The sequence below is a fragment of the Mobula birostris genome, chromosome 20, assembly GCF_030028105.1.
Source record: "Mobula birostris isolate sMobBir1 chromosome 20, sMobBir1.hap1, whole genome shotgun sequence".
In the NCBI taxonomy this organism is placed as follows: domain Eukaryota; kingdom Metazoa; phylum Chordata; class Chondrichthyes; order Myliobatiformes; family Myliobatidae; genus Mobula; species Mobula birostris.
This window is the reverse complement of record NC_092389.1, coordinates 3,813,461-3,838,778: the sequence shown is the minus strand read 5'-3', so window position 1 is coordinate 3,838,778 and position 25,318 is coordinate 3,813,461. Positions and strand designations below refer to the sequence as shown.

The 25,318-nt window shown below is 43.5% G+C and overlaps 1 protein-coding gene across 1 annotated transcript in view; it reads left to right on the top strand.

The window, feature by feature from the left end:
* dscaml1 (Down syndrome cell adhesion molecule like 1) overlaps window positions 1–25,318 on the top strand; it is a 781,005-nt gene that overhangs the window by 647,665 nt on the left and 108,022 nt on the right. The window contains exons 21-23 of the mRNA XM_072283885.1: window positions 6,852–7,005; window positions 16,224–16,341; window positions 21,541–21,704. Coding sequence (XP_072139986.1) covers window positions 6,852–7,005; window positions 16,224–16,341; window positions 21,541–21,704 — 436 coding nt within the window. The remainder of the gene's footprint in view (window positions 1–6,851; window positions 7,006–16,223; window positions 16,342–21,540; window positions 21,705–25,318) is intronic.

Here is a 25,318-nt window from a genome sequence, read left to right as displayed (position 1 = left end):
ATTTAGTTTTCGTTGCATTCATTGCAAAAAACTGCACTTCGCAGAAATATGTTGGAAATGGAAGCAATGTTTTCAGTGCTTTCGTGGCTATCTCAGGATATTCAGCCTTGACTTTGATCGAGAATGCTGGCAGAGATGTTATGTCAAACATACTTTTCAGCCTGCCGTCATTTGCAAGCTTGAGGAGTTGATCTTTTTCCCGCGCTGACATGGATGATTCACCGGGGACATTCACAAATGGGTCACGGACCCATTCCTTTGCACGTCTTGGGTCACTGATGACCTCGCGTGCATTAAAATTCAACAGTGCATGACAGGGAATGAGGAAAGGTGCAGCTGACTCGTATCGTTTCATATCACCAAATCATATTGTTTCCTCGCGGCCCAGTGGTTGGGGACCACTCTTAGCACGAAGAGAGACCAATCAGGATGCTCGTTCTCCTGCTCCCTCTCCCGCTCAAAAAAAATCTATTTCTGGGATATTGTATATAAGTTCGGGGCATCAGGGAGCCACTATCGATATGCAGGAGACTCCGGAACTTCTGGGAGAGGTGGGATGTCTGCCCTTATGCATGAGATTGTTAATACAAATGACATATTTCACTGTATGTTTCGATGTACTGTACATGTGATAAATAAATCTGAATCTGATGTGATTCCCTTTCTGTAAGAAAATGAGAAAACATACTGCTCAGTGTTTCTTGACAAAGTCAGAGCCTGCAGGCAACCTGAACACAAGAGATTCTGCAGATGCTGGAAATCTTGAGCAACACACACAAAATGCTGGAGGAACTCTGCAAAATCAGGCAGCGTCCATGGAGAGGAATAAACGGTTGACATATCAGTCCTGCTTTGAATCGGTGGACTGGACTGTATTCAGGGATTCATCTTTGAACCTGGATGAGTATGCTGCAGTTGTTGCTGACTTCATTAAAACCTGTGTGGATGAATGTGTGCCCACAAAGTCTTACTGTACATTCCCAATTCAAGAGCCATGGATGAACCAGGAGGTACATAATCTGCTGAAGGCTGGATCTGTGGCATTCCAGTCTGCCGACCCAGGCCTGTACCAGAAAACCAGGTATGATTTGCGGAGGGGTACTTCAAGCGCGAAGAGACAATTTTGAATGAGGTTAGAGGCACAACAACTCTGGCAGGGCTTGCAAGATATTACTTCCAACAAAGCGAAACCCAATAGCATGAATGGCAGCAATGTTTCACTACCAGATGAACTCAACGCGTTCTATGCAGGCTTTGAAAGGGAGAATATAACTACAGCTGTGAAGATCCCTGCTGCACCTGATGACCCTGTGATCTCCGTCTCAGAGGCTGATGTTAGGCTGTCTTTAAAGAGAGTGAATCCTCGCAAGGCAGAGGTTCCGATGGAGTACCTGGTAAGGCTCTGAAAATCTGTGCCAACCAACTAGCGGGAGTATTCAAGGATATCTTCAACCTCTCACTGCTACGGGCGGAAGTTCCCACTTGCTTCAAGAAAGCAACAATTATACCAGTGCCTAAGAATATTAGAAACATAGAAAACCTACAGCACAATACAGGCCCTTTGGCCCACAAAGCTGTGCTGAACATGTGCCTACCTTAGAACAGCCTAGGCTTACCCATAGCCCTCTATTTTCCTAAGCTCCATGTAGCCATCCAGGAGTCTCTGAAAAGACCCTGTCGTTTCCACCTCCACCACTGCCACCGGCAGCCCATTCTATGCACTCACCACCCTCTGTGTAAAAAACTTACCCCTGACATCCCCTCTGTACCTACTTCCAAGCACCTTAAAACTATGCCCTCTCGTGCTAGCCATTTCAGCCCTGGGAAAAAGCCTCTGACTATCCACACGATCAATGCCTCTCATCACCTTGTACACCACTATCAGGTCACCTCTCATCCTCCGTTGCTTCAAGGAGAAAAAGCTGAGTTCACTCAACCTATTCTCATAAGGCATGCTCCTCAATCCAGGCAACATCCTTGTAAATCTCCTCTGCACCCTTTCTATGGTTTCCACGTCCTTCCTGTAGTGAGGCGACCAGAATTGAGCACAGTACTCCAAATGGGATCTGACTAGGCTCCTATATAGCTGCAATGTTACCTCTCGGCTCTTAAACTCAATCCCACGATTGATGAAGGCCAATGCACCATATGCCTTCTTAACCACAGAGTCAACCTGCGTAGCAGTTTTGAGTGTCCTATGGACTCGGACCCCAAGATCCCTCTGATCTTCCACACTGTCAAGGGTCTTACCATTAATACTATATTCTGCCATCATATTTGACCTACCAAAATGAACCACCTCACACTTATCTGGGTTGAACTCCATCTGCCATGTATCCTATCGATATCCTGCTGTAACCTCTACACTATCCACAATTCCCCCAATCTTTGTGTCATCAGCAAACTTACTAACCCATCCCTCCACTTCCTCATCCAGGTCATTTATAAAAATTACAAAGAGTAGGGGTCCCAGAACAGATCCCTGAGGCACACCACTGGTCACTGACCTCCAGGCAGAATATGACCTGTCTACAACCATTCTTTGCCTTCTGTCGACAAGCCAGTTCTAGATCCACAAAGCAATGTCCCCTTCGATCCCATGCCTCCTTACTTTCTCAATAAGCCTTGCATGGGGTACCTTATCAAATGCCTTGCTGAAATCCATATACACTACATCTACGGCTCTACCTTCATCAATGTGTTCAGTCACATCCTCAAAAAATTCAGTCAGGCTCATAAGGCACGACCTGCCTTTGACAAAGCCATGCTGACCGTTCCCAATCATATTATGCCTCTCCACGTGTTCATAAATCCTGCCTCTCAGGATCTTCTCCATCAACTTACCAACCACTGAAGTCAGACTCACTGGTCTATAATTTCCTGGGCTATCGCTACTCCCTTTCTTGAATAAGGGAACAACATCCACAACCCTCCAATCCTCCAGAACCTCTCCCGTCCTCATTGATGATACAAAGATCATCGCCAGAGGCTCAGCAATCTCCTCCCTCACCTCCCACAGTAGCATGGGGTACATCTCATCCGGTCCCGGTGACTTATCCAACTTGATGCTTTCCAAAAGCTCCAGCACATCCTCTTTCTTAATATCTACATGCTCAAGCTTTTCAGTCCGCTGTAAGTCATCACTACAATCACCAAGATCCTTTTCCATAGTGAATACTGAAGCAAAGTATTCATTAAGTACCTCTGCTATCTCCTTCGGTTCCATACACACTTTTCAACTGTCACACTTGATAATGTGAGCTTCCTTAATGATTACCGCCCGGTAGCACTCACATCTACGAGGGGTCATTGATAAGTTCATGGCCTAAGGTAGAAGGAGTCAATTTTAGAAAATCTAGCACATTAGTCCCCTCCTACATTTACATACTTAGTCCAGCGGTCGTGGAGCATACGGATCTTGGACCTCCAGAAAGTCTCCATAGCAGGGGTGATTGATAAGTTTGTGGCCTAACGTAGAAGGAGATGAATTAGCAGCTCTCGTTACATGCACATGCAGTTCAACTCTTTGAATGATTATGCAGAAAGTTTGAACTTAATAACCCATCAGGGGTGATTGGTAAGTTCGTGGCCTAAGGTAGAAGGAACATAGAATAGTACAGCACAATACAGGCCCTTCGGCCCACAATGTTGTGCCGACCCTCAAACCCTGCCTCCCATATAAGCCCTCACCTTAGATTCCTCCATATACCTGTCTAGTAGTCTCTTAAACTTCACTAGTGTATCTGCCTCCATCACTGACTCAGGCAGTGCATTCCACGCACCAACCGCTCTCTGAGTAAAAAAACCTTCCTCTAATGTCCCCCTTGAACTTCCCACCCCTTACCTTAAAGCTATGTCCTCTTGTATTGAGCAGTGCTGCCCTGGGGAAGAGGTGCTGGCTATCCACTCTATCTATTCCTCTTATTATCTTGTACACCTCTATCATGTCTCCTCTCATCCTCCTTCTCTCCAAAGAGTAAAGCCCTAGCTCCCTTAATCTCTGATCATTATGCATACTTTCTAAACCAGGCAGCATCCTGGTAAATATGCTCTGTACCCTTTCCAATGCTTCCACATCCTTCCTATAGTGAGGTGACCAGAACCGGACACAGTACTCCAAGTGTGGCCTAACCAGAGCTTTATAGAGCTGCATCATTACATCGCGACTCTTAAACTTTATTCCTCGACTTATGAAAGCTAACACCCCATAAGCTTTCTTAACTACCCTATCCACCTGTGAGGCAACTTTCAGGGATCTGTGGATATGTATCCCGAGATCCCGCTGCTCCTCCACATTACCAATTATCCTGCCATTTACTTTGTACTCTGCCTTGGAGTTTGTCCTTCCAAAGTGTACCACCTCACACTTCTCCGGGTTGAACTCCATCTGCCACTTCTCAGCCCACTTCCGCATCCTATCAATGTCTCTCTGCAATCTTCGACAATCCTGTACACTATCTACAACACCACCAACCTTTGTGTTGTCTGCAATCTTGCCAACCCACCCTTCTAGCCCCACATCCAGGTCGTTAATAAAAATCACGAAAAGTAGAGGTCCCAGAACAGCTCCTTGTGGGACACCACTAGTCACAATCCTCCAATCTGAATGTACTCCCTCCACCACCACCCTCTGCCTTCTGCAGGCAAGCCAATTCTGAATCCACCTGGCCAAACTTCCCTGGATCCCATGCCTTCTAACTTTCTGAATAAGCCTACCATGTGGAGATGAGTGTGCTAGGTTTTCTAAAATTGACTCCTTCTACTTTAGGCCACGAACATATCAATCACCCCTCATACAGTGATGTAATGCTTTGAGAGGTTGGTCATGACTAGAATGAACTCCTGCCTCAGCAAGGACCTGGACCCGCTGTAATTTGCCTATCATCACAATAGGTCAACGGCAGACACAATCTCAATGGCTCTTCACATGGCTTTAGACCATCTGGATAACACAAACGTCTACGTCAGGATGCTGTTCATTGATTATAGCTCAGCATTTAATACCATCATTCCCACAATCCTGATTGAGAAGTTGCAGAACCTGGGCCTCTGTACCTCCCTCTGCAATTGGATCCTCGACTTCCTAACCGGAAGACCACAGTCTGTGCGGATTGGTGATAACATCTCCTCCTCACTGACGATCAACACTGGTGCACCTCAGGGGTGTGTGCTTAGCCCACTGCTCTACTCTCTATATACCCATGACTGTGTGGCTAGGCATAGCTCAAATACCATCTATGAATTTGCTGATGATACAACCATTATTGATAGGATCTCAGGTGGTGATGAGAGGGTGTACAGGAGTGAGATATGCCAACTAGTGGAGTGGTGCCACAGCAACAACCTGGCACTCAACGTCAGTAAGACAAAAGAGCTGATTGTGGACTTCAGGAAGGGTAAGACGAAGAAACACATACCAATCCTCACAGAGGGATCAGAAGTGGAGAGTGTAAGCAGTTTCAAGTTCCTGGGTGTCAAGATCTCTGAGGATCTAACCTGGTCCCAACATATTGATGCAGTTATAAAGTGGCTATACTGTACTTTATTAGGAGTTTGAAGATATTCGGCCATGTCAACAAACACACTCAAAAACTTCTGTAATTGTACTGTGGAGAGCATTCTGACAGGCTGCATCACTGTCTGGTATGGAGGGGCTACTGCACAGGACCGAAAGAAGCTGCAGAAGGTTGTAAATTTAGCTAGCTCCATCTTGGGCACTAGCCTACAAAGTACCCAGAACATCTTTAGGGAGCGGTGTCCCAGAAGGGCAGCGTCCATTATTAAGGACCTCCAGCACCCAGGGCATGCCCTTTTCTCACTGTTACCATCAGGTAGGAGGTACAGAAGCCTGAAGGCACACACTCAGTGATTCAGGAACAGCTTCTTCCCCTCTGTCATCCGATTCCTAAATGGACATTGAACCCATGAACACTACCTCACTTTTTAATATAGAGTATTTCTGTTTTTTGTACGATTTTTAATCTATTCAATGTATGTCTACTGTAATTGATTTACTTATTTATTATTTTTTTCCTTCTATATTATGTATTACATTGAACTGCTGCTGCTAAGTTAACAAATTTCACGTCACATGCCGGTGATAATAAACCTGATTCTTATTCCTGATGAAGGGTCTCGGCTGAAACATTGGCTATTTAGCCCTCCCCATAGATGCTGCCTGATCTGCTGTGAGTTGTTGCTACAGGAAACATGGCTGTCTAACCTTTGTAAAATTAGATTGGTGGAACAGTACCAACAAGGTGACTCTATCCTACACAACAATCACCTTACGCCTATAATCTTGATCTCCTGCTGTCCCATATACCCATCGCCCAATCTGGTTGTGTGTCTATACTGGCTCCAGTTCTTTTCCCAGTGATCCCTCTGAAGCTTTCCTATCTCCGTAACTTCCTCATGCACCACAACCTTCCATGAAATTTTAGTTCAGTTCCAGAACTGAATACAATACTCCAAACTAGGGTTTTATAGAGCTGCAAAATTACCTTGCCACTGTTGAACTCAGTCCCCTGACCAATGAAGACCAACACACCAAATGCCTTCCGAACCACTCCATCAACTTGCACTGCAATTTTAAGGAGTCTTTGGACATAGACCCTAAGATTCCTCTGTTCCTCTGTGCTGTTTAGAATCTTACCATTAACCCTGTATCCTGCCTTCAAGGACTATTTGCTGGGTGCTCAGTATATGATTCTGAATATAACTGCTCTATTGAATACTTGAATCTGAGCCTATTGTAGGCAGCTGAGCAGTTGGATTGAGTGGGCACAGCCCTGTAACTTCCTGCCAATGTAGTTGCAACAGACTAATCGAACCCTGTTTCTCCTGCACAGGCACCCAGTGAATATGAGGCTTCGCCGGAGACCCTGTACTACCAGATCCCAAACCTAAAGAGCAAACAGCAATATTTGCTCTGGGTGGCAGCAGTTACATCGGCTGGTCGAGGCAATGTCAGCAATAAGGTCACCGGGGAGCCTGCAGCAAAGGGTATGTCAGCAGTTCTCAGTTGCCTCATTAACAATGACCTTTGTTACAACTGGACACAATTTGAAAGCAGTGTGAATAAGTTGAGAGGTGACTGGTATGAGTATTGTTGGAGGGAGATTGGTTTCGAAAACTCTCCACAACTGGGCATTTCATCGCCTATGTGCCAGTGCCTATTGTAGACACGAGGCTTTAGATCTGTGGGCTTTAGAGGGAGTGCACAGCTCTGAGACCCTGCAATGACTAGGCTGTAATCAGTGTTGGAACAACTAGTGGTGAAGCTTCACATATCAGAGCATTGAAAATCGAAGCTAGCAGATGCTGTGTGCAAGACAATGAGAAGAATTTGGCCTTCACTAATCAATGTATTGAGTACAAAATTTAGGATTTATATTCAAGATGTTGGTGAAGCCTAATTTGGAGTACTTTGTGCAGTCCTGGTCACCTACATACAAGAAAGATGTCAATAATATTGAAAGAGTACAGAGAAAATTTACAAGGAAGTTGTCAGAACTTGAGGACCTGAGTTATGGGGAAAGGTTGAATAGGTTAGGACTTTATTCTCTGAAGCGTAGAAAATTGAGGGGAGATTTGATAGAGGTATACAAAATTATGAGGGGTATAGATAGGGTAAATGCAAGCAGGCCTTTTCCCTGAGGTTGGGTAAGACAAGAACTAGAAGTTATGAGTAAGGGTGAAAGGTGAAATATTTCAGGGGAACCTGAGAGGAAACGTCTTCATCCAGAAGGTGGTGAGATTGTTGAATGAGCTGACAATGGAACTGGTGGATGCTGGTTCAATTACAACATTTAAAAGAAGTTTGAATAAGAACATGGATGGAAGGCATACGGAGGGCTATGGTCCAGGTATGGGTCTATGGGAGTAGGCAGTCTAACAGTTTAGCATAGACTAGATGGGCTGAAAAGCATGTTCCTGTGCTCTAGCACTCTATGACTCTAAGAAAGGGAACTTGATACTTGATTTCCATTTGGTGATCTCAGCACAATGTGCACCTAGCTTTTTTTAGTGACACGGGTTACCCTGCATGAGTGTTAACTTTCATTGCCAGTGAAGGAATTGTGTGGAATGTTGGGAAAACGTAAGTGAATTGAACATAAAATAGGCCTGGTCATTTGTCCAATGGAACTGAATTCATCAGACCTAACCTGGGGCATGAGTTAACCCAGTCAAATCACTTCTATGTGTGATTTGCTCATGAAAAATGGGTAATTTATAGGCTAGGCTCTCCTCGACTGCCAGTACCATTGGGTTTACTCCATGAGCAGAGCTCGATGATTGGTGTATAAATTCAGTAAGAACATGGTTAATTTATCAGACCTTGAACAACAGAAACAAGTCTACAGACGGGAATCAGCAAGAGCTGAGTGAAGACCTGTTGCTGAAGGAGGGAGAAGGTGCGGCAGCAGTTAGCATAACCCTATTACAGTGCCAGCTGTAAGATTGGCATTTGATTCCCAGTGCTGTCTATAAGGAGTTTGTAAGTTCTCCCTATGACAGTGTGGGTTTCATCCAGGTGCTCCAGTTTCCTCCCACATTCCAAAGACGTACCGTCAGGGTTAGTGAGTTGTGGCCATGCTATGTTGGCACCAGAAGCATGGTGACACTTGCAGGCTGCCCCCAGCACATCCTCAGCTAAATCTGATGAAAATCAGGTGGTGGGGCAGAGACTTGTAATCTTAGCTCTTGTTTCTCCCTCAGCAGATTGTGCCTGACCTGCTGAAAGGCAGCACTAACTGGTTATTTCAGTACTAGCCACCAGCATTACTCCAGTCTACATGTTCAAATTCAAATTCAAATTCAATTATCATTCAACCATACATAAATACAGCCAAATGAAACAGCATTCCTCTGGGGCAAGGTACAAAATACAGTACCAACAGCACATTAAAAATAGTGAGCAAAAAAAACATAGTCATACAAAATAGACACATATCTAGTCCAAGACCCTGAGCGACAAGGCCTGCAACTTGATTGTACAGATTTCCAGCAGTGTGTAGCTGCTGCAACCCAGCCTGTCATTGCACAGATTGAGCACCGGATGGCAGTGCTGAGAGAAGAGGCTGGCTTGCAACCAAGCACAGACGCCACGCTACACCACCTCTGGCGTCTCTTTCCTGGACTGCAGCAGCAGGCAAGCCCGTGGCTTGAGGCGTAATCCTCACTACAACTGAGGCCACGCAGCTCCTGCCTGTCACGCCACTGAAGAAGGGAAACAGGCCTGCAGCATCTTACATTATCAGAGTCCAATTGGGTCTTGCGATTGCAAGAGTAACGTCCAAGACAGTCACCCATGGTTACACTGCACGCCGCCTTCACACACCAACTTCAATACCTTCGACTGGCAGGCAGCAACACGGTCTGAACCTAGTCCAGCTCCTCCAACACGCCAGCCGGATCGTCCGACACCCTGGACATCCTGGCCGGCTCTTTCGATCAATGAGCAGCTCACTGATGGGATAGACCCTTAGCAGCTGAAACTCTTGGAGCCCAGCATGGTCTTGCAATCATAAAAAACACAGTTAACAAAGAAAAAAGCACATTTGGTTGTCCCCGCCCCCACAAGAGGCTGCTGCATCTGAATGCGGCACTACGTATCTTACCGAAAGTTCAGTTGGTTGATTGTAATGGAACTGAATATATTGATGTGAACACAGCTAACAACCACACGGAGAGCATTCTCACCGAAATGCTAGACAAGCAGAACAGACCAATGTTAAGTGAAGCCATTTTACCTTTGCCATATTCTTATCTTCTTACTCAGAATACAGAGATAAGGTATTTCCTTAGCCAGAGGATGGTGAATCTGTGAAATTCGATGCCACAGATGGTTGTGGAGGCCAAGACACTGGGTATTTTTAAAGCAGAGGTTGATGGGTGCTTGATTAGTCAGGGCGTCAAAGGTTACGAGGAGATGACAGGAGAATGGGGGTGAGAGGGATAATAAATCAGGCATGATGGAATGGCAGAGCAGACTCGATGGACCAAGTAGCCTATTTCTGCCCTTATGTCTTATGTATGGCCTTAGGGTCTCAGCAACACAGAAGTGTAAGCTCTACCTCAATAGATGGGTTACCAAACTGGGTTCCATCAAACAAGTTCAATGTGCATCGTTTAACTGTTAGTTAGGGCACATTGGGTAACCTCTTGCTAACCTTATGCTGTGCAGGTAATTCACCTAAAAGAATGTAACAGAGCCACCAGACCAGTGGAAAAGTGTGAAAAGGCACCTAGCCCCATTCCATCCCCCTATTGGGTGATACCATGAGGTCATAGACTACTAAAATACCATAGCTCAGAAACAAGCACTTCCGCCCATCTAGTCTGTACTGATCTGGTCTTTTATCTAGTCTCAGCTACCTGCACCCAGACTATAGTGCTCCATTCCCTTCTCATCCATGTACTTATCCAAACCTCACTTAAATGTTACAATTAAATCCGCATTCTTAGAAACATAAAAAGCCTACAGCATGATACAGGCCCTTTAGCCCACAATGCTGTGCCAAATGTGTACTTACCATAGAAATTACCTAGGGTTACCCATAGCCCTCTATTTTTCTAAACTCCATGCACCCATCCAGGAGTCTCTTAAAAGACCCTATTGTATCCACCTCCACAACCATCGCTGGCAGCCCATTCCACACACTCACCACTCTCTCTGTAAAAAACTTACTCCTGACATCTCCTCTGTACCTACTTCCAAGCACCTTAAAACTATGCCCTCTCGTGTTAGCCATTTCAGCCCTGGGAAAAAGCCTCTGACTATCCTCATGGTCAACACCTCAAAAGCCTCTGACTATCCACACGATCAATGTTCCTTTTAAATATTTCACATTTTCCCCTAGGTCTATGACCCTTAGACCTTATAGAAACTGAAAACACTAGGAACATTCAGCAAGTTGGGCAGCATGTGTGGAATCAGGAAAAGTTAATATTCCAGGTTCAAGCCCCTTCAACAGAACTGGGAATGAGAAAAAATAAGTTTCATTTTGTTTGAAGAGAAGGTAGGGGAGGGTTAGGGTTAGGGTAAAGGAAGTATCTCTGAAAGGGTAAGACCAAATGGGCTAATAGGAAGTTTGAAACAGATTATGCTTCTTTACTTGTGCTGTGTGTTATTAATAGGGCTGTGGGACATGCCCAGGAGGTACTAATGGAAAGAGGGGAAAAAAACTGAACTCAGATCACAAATGGGTGGCTGGTAGAAATTACTAACCATAAGGGGTTAACAGCAAGCTAAAACTGATTTACTTTTCAAAACAGTAATACCTGGAACTAGTCATCAGAGTGTGTACACCACTAACATTTAGTTGGTTGTTTTATCTATAGAATTTTGCTTCATTGTGAAGCATTTGAAGCTATGCTGGTTAATACCGATTAAGCTGTGTGCTGTTTCCTCTCTACATCTCCTTTTTTTCACAGTGATCTTTTCATATTTTGCTTTCAGTATCTGTTCCCATTTTCAATCAGTAAGCCTTTCTGTCAATCTTATGTAATTACTAGTTGTCAGTTTATGTGCTGAACAGGTGTTATTAACCTAACAGGTCAAGCTCTTCTTTTGGTAAATTATAACAAGGGAAGAAATGCCCTTAATTTCTCCCTTTCTTCCTCTCGAACTCACTGCTTCATTAAGAGGAGTTGATGCAATAGCTTGTTAGCTGGCACCTCGACAGCAAAAAATGGATTTGATTCCCTTTTGAAGCCTGTCTTCAGTCTACTGGTCCCTGGAGTATGGAGGAATGGTAAACAGATTCACTAGAAAATAACAGCATGCAAATAGATTTGTCCATTTAAACCATGGTGTGACTCAAACACACCCTCTTTCACATCACTGAAGTTGCTGATAATTAACAAGATTCTGCCGTTTATATCAGAGGAGATAAAACATAGAAAACCTACAGCACAATACAGTCCCTTCAGCCCACAAAGTTGTGCCAAACATGTCCTGACCTTAGAAATTACTAGGGTTACCCATAGCCCTCTATTTTTCTAAGCTCCATGTATCTATCTAAAAGCCTCTTAAAAGACCCTATTGTATCCACCTCCACCACCATTGCCGGCAGCCCATTCCACGCACTCACCACTCTCTGTGTAAAAAACTTACCCCTAATATCCCCTCTGTACCTGCTTCCAAGCACCTTAAAACTATGCCCTCTCATGCTAGACATTTCAGCCCTGGGAAAAAGCCTCTGACTATCCACATGATCAATGCATCTCATCAACTTATACACCTCTATCAGGTCACTGCTCATCCTCCATCCCTCCAAGGAGAAAAGGCCGAGTTCACTCAACCTCATCTCTTAAGGCATGCTCCCCAATCCAGCCAACATCCTTGTAAATCTCCTCTGCACCCTTTCTATGGCTTCCACATCCTTCCTGTAGTGAGGCGACCAGAACTGAGCACAGTACTCCAAGTGGGGTCTGACCAGGGTCCTGTATAGCTGCAACATTATCTCTCGGCTCCTAAATTCAATTCCACGATTGATGAAGGCCAATACACCATACGTCTTCTTAACCACAGAGTCAACCTGCGCAGCTGCTTTGAGCATCCTATGGACTCAGATCCCAAGATCTCTCTGATCCTGCACACTGCCAAGAGTCTTACCATTAATACTATATTCTGCCATCATATTTAACCTACCAAAATGAACCACTTCACACTTATCTGGGTTGAACTCCATCTGCCACTTCTCAGCCCAGTTTTGCGTCCTATCAGTGTCCCGCTGTAACAACTGACAGCCCTCCACAATATCCACAACACCTCCAACCTTTTTGTTATCAGCAAATTTACTAACCCATCCCTCCACTTCCTCATCCAGGTCATTTATAAAAATCACGAACAGTAAGGGTCCCAGAACAGATCCCTGAGGCACTCCACTGGTGACCGACCTCCATGCAGAATATGACCCATCTACAACCACTCTTTGCCTTTTGTGAGCAAGCCAGTTCTGGATCCACAAAGCAATGTCCCCTTCGATCCCATGCCTCCTTACTTTTGCAATAAGCCTTGCATGGGATACCTTATCAAATGCCTTGCTGAAATCCATATCCACTACATCTACTGCTCTTCCTTCATCAATGTGTTTTGTTACATCCTCAAAAAATTCAATCAGGCTCGTAAGGCACGACCTGCCCTTGACAAAGCCACGCTCACTATTCCTAATCATATTATACCTCTCCAAATGTTCATAAATTCTGCCTCTCAGGATCTTCTCCATCAACTTACCAACCACTGAGCTAAGACTCACTGGCCTATAATTTCCTGGGCTGTCTCTACTCCCTTTCTTGATTAAAGGAACGACATCCAAACCCTCCAATCCTCTGGAACCTCTCCCGTCCCCATTGATGATGCAAAGATCATCACCAGAGGCTCAGCAATCTCCTCCCTCACCTCCTACAGTAGCCTGTGGTACATCTCATCCGGTCCCGGCAACTTATCCAACTTGATGCTTTCCAAAAGCTCCAGCACATCCTCTTTCTTAATATCTACATGCTCAAGCTTTTCAGTCTGCTGCAAGTCATCACTACAATCGCCAAGATCCTTTTCCATAGTGAATACTGAAGTAAAGTATTCATTAAGTACCTCTGCTATTTCCTCCGGTTCCATACACACTTTCCCACTGTCACACTTGATAGGTCCTATTCTTTCACATCTTATCCTCTTGGTCTTCACATACTTGTAGAATGCCTTGGGGTTTTCCTTAATCCTGCTCGCCAAGGCCTTCTCATGGCCCCTTCTGGCTCTCCTAATTTCCTTCTTAAACTCCTTCCTATTAGCCTTATAATCTTCTAGATCTCTAACATTACCTAGCTCTCTGAACCTTTTGTAAGATTTTCTTTTCTTCTTGACTAGATTTATTACAGCCTTTGTACACCATGGTTCCTGTACCCTACCATAACTTCCCTGTCTCATTGGAACGTACCTACACAGAACTCCACACAAATATCCCCTGAACATTTGCCACATTTCTTCCGTACTTTTCCCTGAGAACATCTGTTTCCAATTTAAGCTTCCAATTTCCTGCCTGATAGCCTTATAATTCCCCTTACTCCAATTAAACGCTTTTCTAACTTGTCTGTTCGTATCTCTCTCCAATGCTATTGTAAAGGAGATAGAATTGTGATCACTATCTCCAAAATGCTCTCCCACTGAAAGACCTGACACCTGACCAGGTTCATTTCCCAACACCAAATCAAGTACAGCCTCTCCTCTTGTAGCTTGTCTACATATTGTGTCAAGAAGCCTTCTTGAACACCTAACAAACTCCACCCCATCCAAAGCCCTTGCTCTAGGGAGATGCCAGTCGATATTTGGGAAATTAAAGTCTCCCATCATGACAACTCTGTTATTATTACACCTTTCCAGGATCTGTTTCCCTTTCTGCTGCTCGATATCCCTGTTGCTAATGGGTGGCCTATAAAAAACACCCAGTAAAGTTATTGACCCCTTCCTGTTCCTAACCTCCACCCACAGAGACTCCGTAGACAATCCCTCCATGACGTCCACCTTTTCTGCAGCCGTGACACTATCTCTGATCAACAGTGCCACGCCCCCACCTCTTTTGCCACAGATAAAGGAGATGATGTCTGAAAATGGTGTGATTGAAGAAACAATCTAGCTTGCTGGAAATTTCAGTGGCAGCTCTGCCATGTCTCAGTGCCTTCACCTGATGTTATGCTACACAATCCTGCTAATGAAAACTAGTATAGAGTCATAGAGCACCACAATGCAGAAACAGGCTCTCCTACCCATCTAGTCCATTCTGCCTCGTCCCATCTGGACCATAGCCCTCCATACCACTCTGCCTAAGTACTTATCCAGACCTCTTAAATATTGAAATCGAACCCACATCCACTACTTCTTCTGGCAGCTCACATCAACCTCTGAAGAAGTTCCTCTCAAGTTCAGCCCTTGCTGAATCCCCAGTCAATAAGCTTCAGCTTGGACAGCATTTGGGCGGTAATGCCATTCCCATCCCCACCATACAGGACAACTGGTGTAATACTGCTCTGTCAGCCCATTTAGGCCCCTGGTCACTAACATTGACAAAGGGCAGAAGAGGACTCTGGTGCAAGTGAATTAATGGTCTTTTGCTTCTTATTATCTATATTACACATGGAGAATGCAAGTGCTGGAGGCCTATTGATATGAGTGGAACAATACCCCATTCAGTCCTTTCCAAGCACAAATTAATTTTTCAAAGACATTTGAAGCCTAAGGTGGCCACAAGCACACAAATCCGTGTCTGCTTCCTTAAGCCATTCAATGAAGTTATTTGTGGAGGAGTGATATCATTGTAGCTAATATCAAGGCATACAGATGGAACATGAATTTATAATTCATGAGCACTTTGATCTCCAGGAACCTCTTCTTCATTGTCAGGGAGATTTTTTCTTGAATTGGTCTAGGGTTGTTCAGTGAATTGCTTAATATATGATCCTGCATTGTACACTGCATTGCACACGTTACCTTATATTGTCCTGAACCAGTGTGGATAACTTCACTCACCTTAACACTGAACTGATTCCACAACCTATGGATTCACTTTCAGTGAGTCTACAACTCATGTTCTCAATATTACTTATTTATTTGTTTGTTTTTATTCGCACAATTAGTCTTCTTTTGCACATCAGTCCTGTCTGTTTTGTGGATAATCAATTCTATTGTATTTCTTTATTTTCCTGTAAATATCTGAATGAAAATTTATCTCAGGGTTGTATATAGTGACATGCAGTTTGTACTTTGATTATAATTTTACTTTGAACTTTGACAATTGTGAGCTCTGAATGGTTTTAGATACAATGCTTCAAGTGCCATACAGCACACCATTTTGTATATTTCCTCCATATTTCTATTTATTTATGGAATGTGGATATTGATAGCATAGCCATCATTTATTACCCAAACTTAATCGCTTCAAGATGGTGATCTGCCTTCTTGAGGTGCTGTAGTCTTCTGGTGAAAGTACTCTCATAGACCTGTTGGGTAGAGGGTTCCATATTTAAATCCACCAATGATGTATTTCCAAGCCATGAGAGGGCACAGGTTCTATGGTATATTGTGGAGTTCAAGCTCTGTATTGTACCTCCTTCTTTAGTTGATGTATGCTGTACAAGACATGGGATTGCAAACTAGTTTCTGTAATAAATATTGCAGTGCAAGCTGCAGACTTGAACATCTGAAACTTCTTTGATTTGAATTATAGCACCAGCGAGGATTATTGCATTTGGCGGAACAGTGACTACTCCTTGGATGAAAGATGTGTTTCTACCTTGCCGAGCTGTAGGTGATCCAGGACCAACCATCAAGTGGACAAAAGACAGGTAAAGCAAACTGACTATGTGGCATGGCATTGCGAATCCCTGCCTCCAGAGCATTAAAGTTCAGTGAGGCCTATTCATCCATGGTGTAAGAGGCTCTTAGATAGGCACATGGATGAAAGAAAAATGGAGGGCTATGTCAGAGGGAAGGGTTAGATTCAGTAACACATACAAAATACTGGAGGAACTCAGCGGGTCAAGTAGTATCCGTGGAAAGGAATAAGAGGGCTGAGACTCTTCATCAGAACTGAAAGGAAAAGGGAAGAAGCCAGAAAAAGGAGGTTTCAAGAGGGGAAGGAATACAAGCTAGAACGTAATATCTGAAGCCAGGTGAGGGTGAAGGTAGGTGAGTAAGAGGAGGAAGGGGTGAAGTGAGAAGCTGGGAAGAGTTGGATGAAAAAGGTAAAGGACTGGAGAAGAAGGAATCTGATAGGAGAGGAGAGTGAATCATGGGAGTAAGGGAGAGAGAAGGAGCACCAAAGGGAAGTGACAGGCAGGTGAGGAGAAGAGAAGAGGTAAGAGGGGAGCCAGAGTGGGGAATGGAAGAAGAGAGAAGGGGAAGGGGGAAAATTGCCCGAAGTTAGAGATGTCTTATATTCATGCTGTTAGGTTGAAGGCTACCCAGACAGAGTATGAGACATTGCTGCTCCAACCTGTGAGTGGTCACATTGTGGTAATAGCATTAGTAGAGTTAGATTGATCTTAGAGTAGATTGAAAGATTGGTACAACATCATGGGCCAAAGGGCCTGTACTGTGCTGTCATGTTCTATATTCTATGTAAGTCTACAGTGTTGGGACCAGCATTGAGATGCTCCTCCAATACTTTAACCACAGTACTCCCCCCACTGAGAGGCTTTCCAGGACCTTTTAGAGGCTCTGCACAGTGAGGGATCTCAATTGAGGAATGAGGGAATACAGACGAGTCTCTCCAACCCTCAGAATTCTGCTATTGTTGACCAATAATGCAAACAGTATTGACAGTTGCCATGGAAATTATTGCTGCTTAGATGTTTAATGATATTCGTGGAGAGATGAAGGACAATAACAACACTGGGACGAGGAATGTAGGCTGACAAATAATAACACTCCCAACCAAGCAAAATACCATAACCTTCAAACTTCTGGGCACCATATTACACCTTAATTTTTTAATGTTATGATAATCCATACTCTGTGTTTAGAATTGTCGAATCTATTTAAATAGTGATAGTAATCTATTATAATATGTTTAACAAAAGAGAGTGGGATGAAGTTTTTTTTTAATGTTTTTAAAAAATGCATTAATTCTCGGCATTTGTTATAATTGGAGCTGTTGCTGCTATATGGACAAAATGGAGCCAGCAACTACAGCTCTCCCTCATCACAGAGGCCATGACCCAGACTTCTCATTTTCCCAGGTGTCAACCAAAGACACCCTCCAGGGGGATAAACAAGGCTGCAATTAAATTATTTGTGAGGTGTTTCTGCATGTGTCTCAAAGGCTGATCTCAGGAAATGTCTCCTGAACCTTTTAGTGAGTGTAATGCGGCCTTCCACCCCAGGCCTTAACCGTCAGGTTCATTTGCTTAATGCAAACAGTTTACCAGTCCTCCAGGAACATCTGGACTCTCCAGGAATTCCCAGTACAGTGATGCAACCAACATTGCAGCACAAAATAGAGTGCTTCTCCCTCACTGAACACTTTGCTGGAAGTTCATTAGTTGCAACGAGTAGAGCCCCTACCTCACAGCTCAGTGACCTGGATTCGATCCCAGTGCTATCTGTGTGGAGTTTGTCTTTCTGCTTGTGACCATGTGGGTTTCTTCCGTTATTCCAGAGTCCCACTACAGGCCAAAGACATGCATTGTTAAAAAATATTTTATTTATTTAGAGATACAGCATAGTAGCAGGCCCTTCAGGCTCACAAGCTGCCCAATTACATCCATGTGACCAACTAACCTGCGAACCATGTACATATTTGGACTGTGGGAGGAAACCGGAGCACACAGAGGAAACCCACATGGTCACAGGGAGAACATACAAACTCCTTACAGACATTGGCCACTGTAAATTCCCCCTAGTATGTATTGAGTGGTAGAATTTTTTGGACTTATTTCCATCTGGCATAATTTACATATTATTATTTAATTATTTATGGGTTTTATATTGCTATATTTATACTCTATTCTTGGTTGGTGCAATTGTAATGAAAACCAATTTCCCTCGGGATCAATAAAGTATGACTATGACTATGAATTTGAGGAGGTTTGGGAGGAATGTGGGCAGAATGAGGACAACTTCTTGGATAGAAAAGAAGTTGGAAGTGCACTAAACTAAGCAAGGAGTAGAGGGATATGGGCCTAATTTGAGGAACTGGGATTATGGTCAGCATGAATAGTATGAACCGAAGGGCTCGTTTCTGTGCTGTACAACTCAACAATTGTGATAACTTGGTATTAGTGTAAATGAGCGCTAAGTAGTTAGTGGGCCTGTTTCCTGTCTATGACATTCACTTATCAGTTATAAAGTTAACAGATAAAGGGAGAGGTAGTTCTTTGATTGTGTTGGCACAAGGAAGTGATGATAGGTGTGTTGCAGGACCAATAGCAGGAACATAGAGGTGGGATAGTTCAGTCAGCAGTCCGAGGATTAACCTCTCGGACTACGTCCATCCAGAGTTAACAATTCCAGCACAAATGAATAAAGATAAGGTAAAACATGGAAATGTCAGCTACATGGCAAAATGTTATGTCACTAAATGATACCCTACTTATGCCAACAATTAAAGAAATCTGATCTTTGTAAAAACAAAAAAAAACTAGAATTGGTATAGCACAGAAGGCTACCATTCAGCTTGACAAGTAGATGCTGTTCCCTATTAAAACAGTCCCATCATCCGCTCGTCTTTCCCTGCAGACTTGCAAATTGCTCTCTCAGTTGCCTAACTCATCAATAATTTCCCCCACTCTTACAACCATAACCACTCCTTGAGTACTTTTTTACTCCTCGCAGTCGCCCTTATTTTTTGACAAGAAGTTTTTTTTTATCAACTAACAAAACATTGATTAGATCATACTGGTCACCACATTAATTGGTAAACTGGTTAAATTGGTTTATTATTGTCACATGTACAGAGGTGCAGTGAAAAACTTTGTTTTTGTATGCCATCCTTATAGATTATTTCATCACAACAATGCATTGAGGTAGTACAACGTAAAACATTATCAGAATGCAGAATAGAATGTAACAGTTACGGAGAAAGTGCAGTTGCAGGCAGATGGTAAGGTGCAAGGCCACGACAAGGTAGATTGTGAGGTCAAAAGCACCGTGGATTGTACTAGGGAGCCATTCAATAGTGCTATAACAATGGGATAGAGCTGTCCTTGAGCCTGGTAATACAATGACTGCTTGAGGAATAGCAAGAAGCCGGACAGGCTGGGTCCTTTTTCCATTTAGCAAAAAGGAAGAGGAGTGACATGATAGAAGTATATAAAATTCTGAAGGACATAGATAGGCTAGGTAGAGACTGTTTCCCATAGTAGAGATGTCTAAAACGAGAGGCAGTAGGTTGAAGGTAAGACTGAGGAAGTTTAAAGGGGATCTGAAGGGTAATTGTTATTGGAATGAGCTGCCAAAGGAAGTGTTGGAGGGAGGAACAATTACAATATTGAAGGGGCATCTGGACAAGTTCATGAATGAGCAGAGTATGAAGGAATGTGGAATTAATGCATTTGTGTTCAGTTCTATAGGCCTGATGTTCAGCCTACACATGATGGGCTAAAGGCCTGCTTCTGTGATTTATAACTCGATGACCCTGTGAGTTGATCTGTTTACCATGATCCTTAAGCTAACTGCTCACGCAAACAGCTTCCTCTGTTCACTCTACATAAACCCATCATGGTGTTGAAGGGTTCCATAAGATCTCCTCACCACTTTCTTTATTCCAGTGAGAACAACCCCAACTTCTCCTGTCTAGGCTTGGGGCTAAATCCCCTAAAACTTATTCATTTAGAAACACAGCGTGGACCAGGCCTTTCTGGCCCAACAACCCGCCTGTTTAACTCTAGTCTAATCACAGGACAATCGACAATGATCAATTAACCTACTACTGGGTGTGTCTTTGGAATGTGGGAGGAAACTGGAGCATCCAGAGGAAGCCAATGTGTCCACGAGAAGACCATACAAGCTTTCTTAAGATGGCACTGGAATTGAACTCAGAATTCCAGTGTCCTGAGCTGTAATAGCACCACACTAATCATTATACTACCACAGCACCCAAATTCTACAATTCTTCAAAGGTACAATTTAATGTCAGAGAAATGTATACAATATACATCCTGAAGTATTTTTTCTTCGCAAGCATCCACGAAAACAGAGGAGTGCCCCAAAGAATGAACAACAGTTAAATGTTAGAACCCCAAAGTCGTCCCCCCCAGCTCCCCCTCCCGCACGTAAGCGGCAACAAGCAACAATCTCCCCCTCCCCCCACCGGCAAAAAAAGCATCAACACCCGCCACCAAGCACTCAAGCGTGAACAAAGCAACAGCAAAGACACAGACTTGCAGTTACCCCAAAGACTACATTGTTCACCTGGTATTCAACATACCACAGGTTCTCTCTCTCCCAAATGAGGGAGAAAGAGATGTCTCCGTTTTCACAGAGAGCGGGGAGACGTGACAAACAACTTGCTGGTATACGATAATAGAAGTCCATTACATCGCTTTTTTTTCAAGCTCTGTGCCCAAAGATCTGGACAGACAGCTGTAGATATTCCAACTCACCCGATGACACACGGGTCTCCTGCCGTGACACCGACCCTCGATCCACCCGTCTCCAGAGTCCCGAGATCCTAGGCTTCCAAATCCGAGCCGGACTCTTAGGCCGAGCCCTTGGAGTGCTGAACAACAACGGCCAGTTATGAAACCCTGAGAGTGGGTCCCATTCCTGCATTCCCGCAAAGAACCGTAGTCAGCATGTAACTCCAGGTCAGGGTCTTCAAAAGAGCCCTGAGAGGGAAAATAAAGATATTAAAGATAGAAATAGAGCTGTTTCCAAAGATCATGTAGTCATTCCAGTAAATGTTTTCTGCGCATTCTCTCAAGGATGCCATGTCCTTTCTTAAATGGATATATTATAAGGAGAAATCTCAAGGGGAAGGAAATAAGGTAGAAGTGCAGGTTGATTTTGAGTGGTAGTTAACTGCAGCTCGGTGTTTGTTACAGTGAGGACTCTGCTATTCCGGTGCAAGTTGATGGCCACAGAATGATCTTCAACAACGGCACTTTGTTTCTTCGCTCTGTCAGGGCAGAGGATTCTGGGTATTATACCTGCACAGCTACAAATACCTGGGGCTTTGACACAATCATCGTCAACCTCTTGGTGCAAGGTGAGTGTGTGCGCATGGTGAGTTCTTGTTCCTTTCTCCACCGCTGTGGACTTTGCAACATTAATGGTGACAAAACCTCCAGGTGCTTTGCCTCTCATACTGGACATCTTGTCCAAAATAATCCCTTTAGCTCCATTCCGATCCCATTTTTAATTGCCATGGTTCCTTGTTAAACAATCTTAAAAATGTTGGTCATATCGACAGCATTGCAGTTCTCGCAACATCAGCAAAACCCTGAGAGCTGATTATCAACTACAGGAGGAAGAAACCAGAGATCCATGAGCCAATCCTCATTAGGGGAACAGAGGTATAGAGGATCAGTAGCTTTAGATCCTTTGGCATTAACATATCAGAAGATTTGACTTGGGAGCAACACCATGAGTATTATCATAAAGAAGGCACAACAGCGCCCCTATTTTCCAAAAACTGAGACAAACTTCCAATGATGCACTATGGAGAGTATCCTAACTGGTTGCATCATAGTTTTGTATGGATGCCCAGGAAAGAAAAAAAGCTTCAGAAATTGGTGGATACAGCTTAGTCCATCACAAGCAAAGCCCTCCCTACCACTTAATACATTTGCAAGGAGCACTGTCACAAGAAAGCAGCACTCATCATCCAAGACCTCCAACATCCTGACCATGTGCTTTTTTCACAACTACCATCAGATAGGAGGTACAGAAGCCTAGGTTCATTAACAGTTTATTACCCTACAACTATCAGCTTTATCAACCAGTGTGGGTAGCTTCAGTCACCACTACCCTGAACTGATTCTACAACCTATGAGACACACAGAAACTCAGCAAGCCAGGCAGTATCAATGGAAAAGAGTAAACAGTCGACGTTTCGGGCTGAGACCCTTCATCAGGATGAAGGATTTTGATGAAAGGTTTCGACCCGAAACATTGACTATACGCCTTTCTGTAGATGCTGCCTGGCCTGCTAAGTCCCTCCAGCATTTTGTGTGTGTTGCTTGGATTTCCAACGTCTGCAGGTTTTTTTGGATTTGTAATTGGACTACCACCTGTGGACTCACTTTCAAGAAACTCCTTACAACTTATGTTCCCAGTATATTTCTTTGCACAGTTTGCCTTATTTTGCAGAATCAGAATCAGGTTTATTATCATCGGCATGTGACGTGAAATTTATTAACTTAGCAGCAGCAGTTCAATGCAATACATAATATAGCAGAGAGAGAGAGAGAGAGAGAGAGAAATAAATAAATAAATAAAATAAAACATAATAAATAAACAAGTAAATCATTAATGTATCTTGAATGGATTATTAAAAAATGTGCAAAAACAGAAATATTGTATATTAAAAACAAAGTGAGGTAGTGTCCAAAGCTTCAATGTCCATTTAGGAATCGGATGGCAGAGGGGAAGAAGCTGTTCCTGAATCGCTGAGTGTGTGCCTTCAGGCTTCTGTATCTCCTACCTGATGGTGACAGTGAGAAAAGGGCATGCCCTGGGTGCTGGAAATCTTTAATAATAGACGCCGCCTTTCTGAGACACCGCTAACTAAAGATGTCCTGGGTACTTTGTAGGCTAGTGCCCAAGATGGAACTGACCAGATTTACAACCTTCTTCAGCTTCTTTCGGTCCCGTGCAGTATCCCCTCCATACCAGACAGTGATGCAGCTGTTCAGAATGCTCTCCACAGTACATCTATAGAAGTTTTTGAGAGTATTTGTTGACATGCCAAATCGCTTCAAACTCCTAATAAAGTATAGCCGCTGTCTTGCCTTCTTTATGACTACATCAATATGTTGGGACCAGGTTAGATCCTCAGAGATCTTGACACCCAGGAACTTGAAGCTGCTCACTCTCTCCACTTCTGATCCCTCTGTGAGGATTGGTATATGTTCCTTCGTCTTACCCTTCCTGAAGTCCACAATCAGCTCTTTTGTCTTACTGACACTTAGTGCCAGGTTGTTGCTGTGGCACCATTCCACTAGTTGGCATATCTCACTCCTGTACACCCTCTCGTCACCACCTGAGATTCTACCAGAGATGGTTGTATCATCAGCAAATTTATAGATGGTATTTGAGCTATGCCTAGCCACACAGTCATGGGTATGTAGAGAGTAGAGCAGTGGGCTAAGCACAGACCCCTGAGGTGCGCCAGTGTTGATCGTCAGTGAAGAGGATATGTTATCACCAATCCACACAGACTGTTAGGAAGTCTGGTTAGGAAGTCAAGGATCCAATTACAGAGGGAGGTAAAGAGGCCCAGGTTCTGCAACTTCTCAATCAGGATTGTGGGAATGATGGTATTAAATGCTGAGCTATAGTCGATGAACAGCATCCTGATGTAGGTGTTTGTGTTGTCTCAGTGGTCTGAAGCCGTGTGAAAAGCCATGGAACACATTGGTTGTTTGTCAATCTTTGTTTATGTATAGTTTTTCACAAAACCTATTGTATTTCTTTTTTATCCTGTAAATGCCCACAAGAAAATGAATCTCCTGGTAGTATATGGTAACATATACATACTTTGATAATAAATTTATTTTGAACTTTGAACCATGGAATTGCAGTGACTTTTATGTTTAGAGTTTGGACCTTCCCAATTAACATCCAAAACAAGTGATATACAACCCAAGATTATGGCTACGAGTGTTTGGTCATTTGGGTAATGTCAAGGAAGCATCTGTGCTCCAAGATAGAAATGCATCAGGCTGAGGGAGACCTTTCACTCCTTTTAACCTGTCCCAACTCTTTGAAGAATTGTTCATTTAGATGCACTCCTGCCCCATTTCACCAAAGACCCATCAAGCCTTTGTTCAATTCCCACTGAAAGTCACAGTGCCTTTGATTTGTCACTCATCCTGCATTCTCTAAGTCACAGCAAATCTCTGTTGGTATTATTCACCTCAGTCCCATAGAACCAGAATCAGAATCAGTTTTCTCATCATTGACATATGTTGTAAAATTTGTTATTTTGCCGCAGCATACAGTACAAAGCATAAAAATTACTACATTTAGTGGCCACTTTATTAGGCACCTCCTGCATCACTGAGTGTCTGTTCACTCAGGTGAACTAAAAACAAAATTACCTTAGTTGAGACAATAAAAGTTACTTGTTGGTAAATACAAGTCTCTCTATGCCTCTCTGATCATTATTACAAGGGGTGATTCTTATAACAGAATTCTTGTAACAATGGTCTTCTGCTGCTGTAGCTCATCCACTTCAAGGTTTGACATGTGTGTTCAGAGATGCTCTACTGCACACTACTATATTTTTATATTTCAAGGGGAGTAGAATATAAAAACAAGGAGATAATGCTGAAGCTTTATAAGACACTAGTCAGGCCACACTTGGAGTATTGACAAACGTTTTGTGCCCCTTATCTCAGAAGGGATGTGTTGTCATTGGAGAGAGTCCAGAGGAGGTTCACAAGGATGATTCCCAGAATGAAAGGGTTAACATATGTGGAGCGTCTGGCAGCTTTGGGCCTGTACTCTCTGTAATTTAGAAAAATGCTTGGGGATCTCATTGAAATCTACTGAATGTTGAAAAGACTAGAAAAGGTGGATGTGGAGAGGATGTTTCCTCTGGTGGGGTATCCAGAACTAGAGGGCACAGCCTCAAAATTGAGGGGCAACTTGTTAGAA